Here is an 11,104-nt window from a genome sequence, read left to right on the forward strand (position 1 = left end):
CCAACTTTTTTGGAATGTTCAATTTGGTACCTGAATTTTAGAAATGTTCAATTTAGTACCCAAATTTTTTAAACGGGTTTATTTTAGTACCTTCCGTTTCCTTAACGCCGTTTGGCTTCTGTTGAGGTGGCACTATGCAACAGATACGTGACAGAAATGTGTTCAGATAAAATGATTTGGAATCCCTCTTTTTTGTGATGAAAAATAAAGTGCCATATTTTGTGGAGAGTGCCCTAATTTATGCTTTTCTCTTCTTTTGGTTTTTGTAGACGTTGAAGAAATGTTAAGGGGTCAATCATCTTCTTCTTGCTCTCACAATTCATGGGTGATGCGAAATTAGAGGTTGTCTTGTAATAATGGTGGTTGTAGAGGCTTGGGTGAAGCACCCACATGCAATTACGGAGTGATAGCTGTGCTGAGAACGGCTAGAACCATGAAGTATGGTGGGAGACAGTTTTGAGGATGCCCTAATTTCAAGGTTAGTCATATGGTGTTTTATTTAGATAAGTTTATATTTGTGTTTGCATGTAGTTGCATAGTAAAGTAATTTTTTGTTTGTTATTTTTTGAAAAACAAGGTGGAAGTGAAGCTTGTATGGGTGCAATTTCTTTAAATGGTGCATTGAAGATGGTGATGACGAAAAGGATGTAACTATTCTGAGGCAAAGACAGAACATTTATATTCTAGAGAAAGAAGTTAAGGGATGGAGAAAGTGGGTCAAGTTGTTAATTGGATTGGTGTGCCTATTGGCTATAGTTAATTTGATTTTAGTATCCATGATGTTGATGTAGATTGATATATTAGAGAAAGATTAGCTGTTTAAAGTTGTTGGATTTCACTTTAGGTGTTTGGAAGGTTATTTTGTAATATCAAATTTAATGAAATCTGTTAAAGTTTGGAGTTGCATCTGTCAACGTTCTGCATTTCTTTTTCTGGTATTTGAAATGTTACATGGGTTGTAATTACAAGAAAGGACTTTAAATTTGAACAACAGCAACATAAGTTGCCAGAAATTCATTGAACATCAAATATGATATAAAAAAGGACATTGTTCATAGTTTTGGATAACAGACTTCCAAGAATAGAAAAAAGAAATATTGGTAACACAATACCAATCCAAAAACAAAAAACACAAAGTAACATAATAAATATAAGGCTTAAAGTAAAGTTGCAACATCAAAATATTGGTAAATTCATTACAAAAGGTGTGAGTTGCATTCTTCAAACTAATCCTAAAGTCATGGTTTCCAAACAGATCCTCGCCTATGCTGGATATTTTGCCTTGAAAAAGGTCTACCACGCGTTGGTTGAGGAATAAGATTTTAGTGGACTGGTTGGGATGATTCAGTTGCATGAGTTATCTGTGTTGTTGGCTCATTTGGTGCAGGTCCATACTGTGGTGTAGAAGGTGGTGGAGGTCCAGGCTGGTGTAGATGCAAGTGCAGGTCCAGGTTCTGGTGATGCATATGCAGGTCTAGGTGCAAGCTATGGTGCAGATGCAGGTGCGGGAGCAGGCTGTGGTGATGCAGATGCGGGTACAGGTCCAGGCTGTGGTGTAGATGCAGGTGCACATTGTGGTGCAGCAGCTAGTGCAGGTGCAAGTCCATATTATTTAGGCAGTAGAGGGCAAGTTTTTTTGAAGTGGCCAAGTTCCATACATATGCCACATTTTTTTCGTACACCTGATCTCTTCACAAATATAACATGTTTACCTTTCTTCTTCAATTCCCAAGCTTCTAGACGTCTTTTATTTTTTGGCTTGCTTGGTAGGATTCTTTTTGGTGGAGGCAAAACATCTGGATATTGTGTTACATCCCACTGGTGTTGTCCATTGGTTGGGTATATTGTTTGTTGGTAAGTCTCCTCATATGTTTACATCTTGAAGCATAGAGGTATGAACTCTTCTTCATCCAAATTCAGGAATTTCATTACAGCCAATGAGTGACAGCAAGGGAGCCCTGTGATACTCCATTTTCTACAACTGCACTCCTTAGTATCTAGGTTCACAACAAATTTGTCCCCATTGAATGTGTGCCTAACCTCAAAAAAATTTTTTGCAGACCACCTGCCATGATAAAAGCAAAGTTGATTCAAAATTAAGCACTAAAAATGTAAAGATTACATGATAATAAGAAACTAATTACAGGAGTAAATACCTTGGTAACCAATTTTTGGTTTCTTTAGATTCCTATTTCATTCTTGATTTAATTTTTGGGCAGATTGGCCCTTCTGATGCAGTGACCTTTGATCTATTGGTGGCCCATCTATCCATCAAGTAAACTCTAATTTGTTCCATCATACTTATGATAGGCTTGCTCCTCGCCTCAACAATCACACCATTGAAAGCCCCACTCATATTATTCACTAATGTGTCAGACATAGGTCTTGGGCTGAACTTGGACCTAGACCAATACCTACAGAATAATGCATTAGAAAATTGTGTACTCAATAGTAAATCACAACAATATTCTACAAGTTTAGTCGCTTAGGGGGTATGGCTATAAGTTTATTTCACTCTCTGCCCTAATTTTTCCCCAATTCAGTAATAACGCACTTTCGAAAAATTTTTACTTACAAACTTATTTACTTCATAAATATTTTTTACCACTAAATCCACGTGCACAACCCTTATTTCTACCACGTCTCTGCTGCACAATGCCATCTCAACAGAAGCCAAACAGCGTTAAGGAATGTTTAACAGAAGGTACTAGAATAAACTCGTTTAAAAAATTTGGGTATCTAATTGAACATTCCTAAAGTTCGGGTACCAAATTGAACATTCCGAAAAAGTTAGGGTACTAAATCAGTAATTATACCTTTAAAATTTTCAACTTTGGTGCTTCTTAATATGTTCATCCCGAGTTTTTATTTTTATTTTTTAGAATACTAAACATGGCAATAAAAACAAATACCGATTAGATGATGTACCGTCTCAGCCCAATTTATAGCAAAAATCAAGCACCCAACCCAAGTCAAACACCTTAGAGCGGTGATGAACATAGTTGACCAGGGAAGTAGCTCATCTAGAGGATGAGGTCTTCATCCTAAGGATGTGGAGAGGCACTTGGGAAGCAGCTCATCCAGAGGATGTGGTCTTCATCCTAGTGACGAGGTGAGGCACCTAGGAAGCAACTCATTTAAAAGATGAGGTCTTCATCCTAGTGACGAGGTGAGGCACTTGGGAAGTAGCTCATCCAAAGGATGAGGTCGGTCTTCATCCTAGCGACGAGGCAGTTGGGAAGAATCCCAGCCAGAGGATGAGGGCTTCATCCTAGTGACGAGGTGAGACACTTGGGAAGTAGTTCATCTAGAGGATGAGGTTGGTCTTCATCCTAGTGACGGGGTAAGACACCTGGGAAGTAGCTCATCCAGAAGACGAGGTCGACCTCAAGAAGATGAAGCATTTGGGGAGCACCTCGACCAGAAGATGAGGTTACCCAAAAAGCATCCACAACGAAGGCCGAAGTATATAAACATCACACAACATAAAGCTGAACCTTAGCTCATAGGCCCATACTCTAGCATAAATATCTATATATCCTAGTATCTAAGGAGATGCCCAAAACTTTCGCCCATAGATAGACCACGATCTCATGAGTAGTTATAACTACCATATCCTGAGTTAAAGGAAAAATATCCAAATGTAAAACTAATTGTTCTCTCTATAAATACGGACGACCTCTCTCTTGCAAGAGGAGCGTTTTTTTGTGCTAATTAGTTTCAAAAGCATTCTCAAAATATTTGTTGAAGGTAAAAAAAATGTTTAACCTTTCTTTTATCGGAACATATGCCAATAATTGGTTTAGAGTTTGAGAATTTTAAAAAACTATTTTGAAATTAGGATCAGGTTCAAGTCAACAAATTGAATTTTATTAATAATTTAAATTCGATTACATTGAAAAAAATTTCATAAGAATATGGTCTTGATTTAATCACAAAATTGTGTTTGTTCATAGCATTTTGGAGTTAAATTCCTTCAAAGCTAAGTTTGTTCACAATAAAAATAATTTCTGATAATCCCATTTTATAGTCACATATAAAATCAATAATGAGTACCAAACTATCCTATACATTAAAAATCAATAATCTATCATATAAATTGTACACAAAACTTAATGAGTACCAAAAATCTTTTGTTTTGGCTCAACTTCAAGGAGAAATCCAACGTATGTTGAAGAAGCTAAACTATGATACAAGCTCACTGTTGGTTTGTAGCCAAAAATGGCAACAAAGATTGGCTGCTTTAGAATAAGGAGGGTGAATCAAGGCTACCTAGTAATAATCAAATTAATTACTTAGATCAAATATTGTAGTGAAGGTCACGGTAGCAAAAGAAACCCTAAACCCTTCAGCTAACAAAATTTTACCATTTTCTTCATACTTGACCTTTTGTTTGTATGCACTTACGGCCTTTGCACATAGTCAAATGTTATGTTTGGTTTTCTTATATTCTTCTTATTCACATCCTTTTCGCCTATAAGCATTTGAAGCACAATGGACATTGAGGGTCGTAGCTAAGGATAATCTTGAATGCAAAGGAAAGCAATCTTACAAAATCTAATGGCCTCCTCAACATTGAAGTCTCCATTTAGAGAAGCATCCATTAACTTTTCTGTCTCTCCAACCTCAAGCAAGAGAAGGCTGTAAGACACTTTCACTTTTGAGTTTCCATCCACTTAATGGTGATGAACATTAATATTCTATTAGTACCACTAACCCCACTTCCATTTTCAATTCAAATTCAAAGATATGTGAGAGAAGGATCCATATTTTCATAAAGGAAGGTGCTACTACTTACCCTAATGAAAAGATTGTGTTCTTCAACAGGCAAATGTCCTATTCGGTTAAGCCTCCCACTAACAATTTCTAATAATAGAGCTCCAAAGCTATAAACGTCTAATTTTGTTGTCACTTTATTTCGGACTCCATGTTCTAGTGCCACATAACCACTACAAAATCAAATTAGAAGAACAAATAAGAACAAGATGGAGGAAAAAATACTAATAAACCTGAAAATTCTGAAATTTCACAACATGAGCTAATTGAAAACAAAATGGCAAGCTTACCCTTCAAAAGGAAAACATACAATGGGTGGGATAAGCTTTGCAAGCCAAAAATGTGAAATTTTTGGCCGGAGATCTTTGCCAAGTAGTACTTTGGTTGCTTGTATCTTTCTATGGATAAAGTGGGGCTGAACCTCTTCATTAAGAAACGCAAGGCCCCTATCAACACCTATACAAATTTTTCTTCTTATGGGTAAACTAAATTGGATGTTATTGTGGCCTGCACCTGTAAACTCAAACAGATTAATTCATAATTAAGATAGTTGTTTTAACAATTCATTCACATAACACATGGCATGATTGTTGACAGTTGTAACCAAAAAAAATTAATTCCAGTTTCAGTTTTATTTATGTTAGAAATAGAATAAACTAACAACATATAAATACTTGCTTCAGTTTCATGTAATGAAGAGATACACACGCATATTCAAAAAGCGATTTTACCTTCTCTCTGAAAGTATCTTTTCCTTGTTGTTTTCCTTTCTTCTTCATTATTCCAGTTTGACGAAAGCTGGTACGTGTCCTGCAAATAGAAAAGAAATAGTGAATGAGTGAGAATAGAGAGAAACGTGGCTATCAAAGAGAGAGTTAGAAGAAGAAGGACTCAGCTTGACGGTGGAGTGGAGAATGGAGAAGAAGCTTTGTGGAGAATGATGAAGAAGCTTCGAGTGTGAAGCAGAGAGTGAAGAGAGAGAACGGAGAAAAGGTGAAAGAGGGTAGGTGAGGTAAAGTGTGTACGTGGTTGGTGTGGAAGCATCAGGAGAAATCAGAGAAGCAGCGGAGTGGGCCTGTGTATTATTGTCCAGGCCCAACAGAGTGGTATCTAGAGCAAGGTTCAAGAAAGGGAATCTTGGGAATATTGTTGTGCTCTACTCATGGCTAGTGGAGGTTTGATCCCGGGAAGCTTACCCATATTTGATGGAAAGGGTTATGATGATTGGTGTGTAAAGATGGACGCTATTCTTGGATTTCAAGAAATTGATGAGGTCGTGAAAGTGGGTTTCAAAGAAACACCCAAGAATGCTGATGAAGAAGTCAAGAAAACATACAAGGAGATGAAGAAGTTGGACTGCAAGGCTCGTGTATTGCTGCATCAATGTGTTGCTGCCCCTATCTTTCAGAAAATCTCAAAAGTTGTTACAACAAAAGAGGTTTGGGAGATCTTACAAAATGGGTATGGAAATTCTGGGAAAATGAAGAAGGTGAAACTGCAATCCTTGAGAATGCAATATGAACTTCTCTCTATGACAGAAAAGGAGTCTGTGGCAGAGTATTTTGACAGATTGCAGGTGATCACCAATGCCATGAGAGCGTGTGATGAGAACATAGAAGACAGCAGAATTGTAGAGAAAGTTTTGAGGACTTTAACTCCACGGTTTGACCACGTGGTGGTGGCCATAGAAGAGTCAAGGGATCTTGATGTTATGACAATAAAAGAACTGCAAAACTCTCTTGAAGCACATGAACAGAGAGTGAATGAAAGGAAGAATGGTGAGAAGGTGACTGAACAGGCTCTACAGGCCAAGGTGAGTTATAGAGTTAGAGGCAGAGGTAGAAGTGGCTGGAGAGGCAGAGGTAGAGGAAGGTCTAGAGGCAAATCTAGAGGCAAAAGTGGTGGCAGAAGTAGTGAAACAGAGACCCAAGAAAAATCTGAGAACAATGGGTCTGAAGGTAGAGGCGGATATCAAAACAGAGGAAGAGGAAAAGGTGGCAGGAGACCATATGATAAAAGAAGAGTTCAGTGCTACAATTGTGAAAAATACGGACACTATTCTTATGAGTGTTGGCAGGAGGACAGATCAAAGAAGGGGCAAAAAGGAGAAGAAGCAAATATGGCACAAGAGGAAGGAAATGGGTCTGATTCAGACCAAGTATTACTGATGGTGACAACAGGCAGTGAAGAGGATATCATGTCTTGGTACTTGGATACAGGGTGCTCCAATCATATGACTGGAAACAGGAATTGGTTGATTGACCTTAATCCATGTATGAGAAACAATGTTAAATTTGAAGATAATAGCTCCATTGTGGCAAAAGGAATTGGAAAGGTGATGATCACAAGGAAGGATGGCAAGGTGGCCTACATGAATGATGTTCTATACGTGCCAAGCATGAAGAATAATTTACTCAGCCTTGGACAACTTTTAGAGAAAGGCTACACCATGAACATGCAGCAAAAATTGATTGAGATTTATGACTCACAGCAGAGGCTCGTGATTAGGGCACCGCTATCCAAGAACAGAACATTTAAGGTGAATCTAGACACTACTGAAATACAGTGCCTAGCAGTTGCTAATGTGGAGGATGAGAGTTGGTTGTGGCATTACAGATATGGTCACTTGAATTTTAAAAGCCTGAACCAACTCAGTAGCAAGAAAATGGTGGAAAGGCTACCACAGATCGAGTTACCAGCCAAAATCTATGAAGGGTGTGTGATTGGCAAACAGCCCAGGAAGGCATTATAGACTCTGCACCAAAAAGAGCCAAACAAGTACTGGAAGTGGTGCATTCTGATGTGTGTGGTCCCCTAGACACACCATCACTAGGAGGAAACAAATACTTCCTCATATTTGTAGATCAGTTTTCGAGGAAAATATGGGTGTACTTGATAAAGGAGAAAGGAGAGGTGTTTTCTGTTTTTGAAAGGTTTTGTGCCCGTGTTGAAAGACAGGCTGACAGCAGGTTAAAAATTTTGAGGACTGATGGAGGTGGTAAATATAAGTCCAGAGAGTTCAGCAAGTTTTGTGAAGAAAAGGGGATAGTGCATGAAGTGACTGCCCCCTATACACCACAACACAACGGGCTGGCTGAGAGGAGAAACAGGATGTTGGTTGATATGACAAGGTGTATGTTGAAAGGTAAAGGCCTACCAAATGGCTATTGGGGAGAGGCAGTAACTACTGCTGCCTACATTCTTAACAGGTGCCCAACCAAAAGACTAAGGTTTGTGACACCAGAAGAGGCTTGGTCTGGTGTCAAGCCACACGTGCAACACTTGAAGATTTTTGGGTCAATATGCTATAGACATATTCCAGATGAGAAGAGAAAGAAACTAGATGACAAGAGTGAGTCTCTGATCCTGATTGGGTACCATCCAACAGGTGCATACAAGCTATATGACCCAGAAAGGCAAACAGTGGTGATTAGCAAGGATGTGGTAGTAGATGAGACAACCAGCTGGAGTTGGGAAGAGAAGGAGAATACGGTAACACATATTCCATGTGTTCTTGAGGATAAAACTGAGCATTCAGTTGTTGTTTCAAACAACAGAACGACTCAGAGGATGAGGTTTCCCTCCACTAGACTTGCTGGACATGAAGTTTCTGGAGATGGTGTAATTACAGGAACCGATGATCTAGTTCACCAAGCTTTGATGCCTGACATAGAACCCATAACCTGGAAGGAAGCTCTAAAGGTGAGAGAAGGGAGGAATGCTATGAAAGAGGAGGTGGAGGCAATTGAGAAAAATAGAACATGGGAATTAGTTACACTGCCACAAGATAAACTACCTATTGATGTGAAGTGGGTTTTCAAGCTAAAGTTGAAACCTGATGGGAGTGTTGCCAAGTATAAGGCCAGATTGGTAGAAAAGGGCTTCCTACAACAAGAAGGAATTGACTACACAGAGGTATTTGCCCCTGTAGCTAGGATGGAGACCGTGAGGCTAGTTACAGCAGTAGCAAGTTCTAAAGGCTGGAAGATGGTTCAAATGGATGTGAAGTTGGCCTTCCTTAATGGCCCACTAGAAGAGGAGGTATACATTGTACAACCACCTGGTTTTGAGAAGGAAGGGAGAAAGCACCTTGTGTACAAATTAAGAAAGGCTTTGTATGGGCTCAAGCAAGCCCCTAGAGCCTGGAACAAGTTGATTGATGCAGTTCTAGCCAAACTGGGATTTATGAAATGCACAGTTGAATTCGGTGTGTATGTGAAACACACAAGTCATACAAATACACTCATTGTGTGCTTGTATGTTGATGACTTAATCATTACAGGAAATGAAGATGCAGAGGTTGGAGAATTTAAAGAAAAGATGAAGGCTGAGTTTGAGATGACAGATTTAGGAACACTGAACTATTTTCTTGGGCTAGAGTTTGTACACACTCCCAGTGGTGTGTTTCTACACCAGAAGAAATACGCATAGGAGATTCTGAAGAGATTCAAGATGGAAGAGTGCAATGAGGCTATAATTCCAGTGTTGCCTGGAATAAAACTGACAGAAGAAAAGGAGGTTGAAGTGGTAGATGGAACTTTGTACAAGCAGATAGTAGGTTCACTTAGGTTTCTGTGTAATAGCAGGCCAGATTTGAGCTATGGAGTAGGTCTGATCAGCAGATTCATGCATGACCCCAGAACACCCCACTTGGCAGTTGCTAAACACATCCTAAGGTACCTAAAAGGCACTACAGATTGGGGAATTTTCTTCCCAAAGGCAGATGACCAGAATGGAGCAATGCTTGAGGCATTTTCAGACTCAGATTGGTGTGGGGATAGAGTTGAGAGAAGAAGTACATATGGGTACTTATTCAGATATTTGAGTGCACCAATCTCTTAGTGCTCAAAGAAGCAAAATGTTGTGGCCTTGTCATCATGCGAAGCAGAGTACATAGCTGCCTCAAAAGTAGCTTGTTAGAGTATATGGCTGGAAGAAGTTTTGAAGGAGTTGAAGCTGGAATACATGAAACTAGTTCAGCTCAATATTGATAACAAATCTGCAAAGGGAAGTTGACACTAACGTACTGTCACACAGAAGAGCAAACAGCGGACATTTTCACCAAGCCTCTAAAGCAAGCAAGGTTCGCCAAACTGAGGAAGGATCTTGGGATGACTATCCTAGAATTTTTGGATTAAGGGGGGTGTTGACAGTTGTAACCAAAAAGAATTAGTTCTAGTTTCAGTTTTGTTTCTGTTAGAAATAGAACAAACTAACAACATATAAATACTTGCTTCAGTTTCATGTAATGAAGAGATACACACGCATATTCAAAAAGCGATTTTACCTTCTCTCTGAAAGTATCTTTTCCTTGCTGTTTTCCTTTCTTCTTCATTATTCCAGTTTGACGAAAGCTGGTACGTGTCCTGCAAATAGAAAAGAAATAGTGAATGAGTGAGAATAGAGAGAAACGTGGCTATCAAAGAGAGAGTTAGAAGAAGGAGGACTCAGCTTGACGGTGGAGTGGAGAATGGAGAAGAAGCTTTGTGGAGAATGATGAAGAAGCTTCGAGTGTGAAGCAGAGAGTGAAGAGAGAGAACGGAGAAAAGGTGAAAGAGGGTAGGTGAGGTAAAGTGTGTACGTGGTTGGTGTGGAAGCATCAAGAGAAACCAGAGAAGCAGCGGAGTGGGCCTGTGTATTGCTGTCCAGGCCCAACATTCAATTACCATTAAGTGTTTGTTCTAGACTCTTACTCTTAAGATAACCATATACCAAAATTTTGTGGTCGTCTTCCACACAACATCCATGCAATTTAACTAGATTCTCATGCTCTATACTAAAGATCACCTTGATTTCTTTCAAATATTCCCGGACTCCTAGTGTTGATGATGCAAGTAATAAAACCTTTATAGCTACTAGGGAACCATTTCTCAACTTTTCCTAAACCATGGAGAAATTTATCAGTCACATTTTTATTATTTAAATTCATGATAAACTTCTACATAAGTACTTGTAGAAGAAGAAAACAAGAAAAAAATGCATTGAGTTTCTCCATAAGCTATAGAAGTTAAGTGCATAAGTTTGTTAGTTGCCTTAGTGGGTCTAAGAAATCTTCATAAATTCTAGATTGATACCATACTATTGCAATTACCTTAAAGACGGCTCCAAAACCTCTCTAGCCTAAGAAGTTTACACGACTAAAATCTTTAGTGGCACTTCGCAATTCCTTATATGTGTAGATATTGATATTTTGAAATTTTGAAACATCTGTTATAGCATATATATTGTAACTTGATTAAAACACATAACATTTTAATCATATCAATGTTTTGTGTAATCATATTGTAAAACCAAAGAATACAAAAAAATAGGTGTCATGCTTATGAGC

At 38.7% G+C, this 11,104-nt stretch overlaps 1 protein-coding gene across 3 annotated transcripts; it reads right to left on the minus strand.

Annotated features, from left to right (window-relative positions):
* Positions 1-1,017: 1,017 nt before the first annotated feature.
* Positions 1,018-10,347, minus strand: LOC114170645 (cold-responsive protein kinase 1-like). Of its 3 annotated transcripts, XM_085668408.1 has the most exons (7): positions 10,064-10,347; positions 5,508-5,586; positions 5,067-5,289; positions 4,799-4,949; positions 4,553-4,641; positions 2,157-2,414; positions 1,018-2,065 (listed from the first exon to the last, which is right to left on the minus strand). In XM_085668408.1, the coding sequence occupies exons 1-5, from the start codon at positions 10,109-10,111 to the stop codon at positions 4,627-4,629; spliced, it is 516 nt and encodes a 171-aa protein (XP_085524534.1). In that variant the 5' UTR covers positions 10,112-10,347; the 3' UTR covers positions 1,018-2,065; positions 2,157-2,414; positions 4,553-4,626. The 3 variants fall into 3 exon arrangements, with proteins under 3 accessions (XP_085524534.1, XP_085524533.1, XP_085524535.1); XM_085668409.1 differs by lacking the exon at positions 4,553-4,641 and having other exon boundaries at positions 1,020-2,065; XM_085668407.1 differs by lacking the exons at positions 4,553-4,641; positions 4,799-4,949 and having other exon boundaries at positions 1,019-2,065.
* Positions 10,348-11,104: the final 757 nt, after the last annotated feature.

Source organism: Vigna unguiculata, chromosome 11 (genome assembly GCF_037176805.1).
Source record: "Vigna unguiculata cultivar grain cowpea cultivar isolate G323 ecotype 2 chromosome 11, ASM3717680v1, whole genome shotgun sequence".
In the NCBI taxonomy this organism is placed as follows: domain Eukaryota; kingdom Viridiplantae; phylum Streptophyta; class Magnoliopsida; order Fabales; family Fabaceae; genus Vigna; species Vigna unguiculata.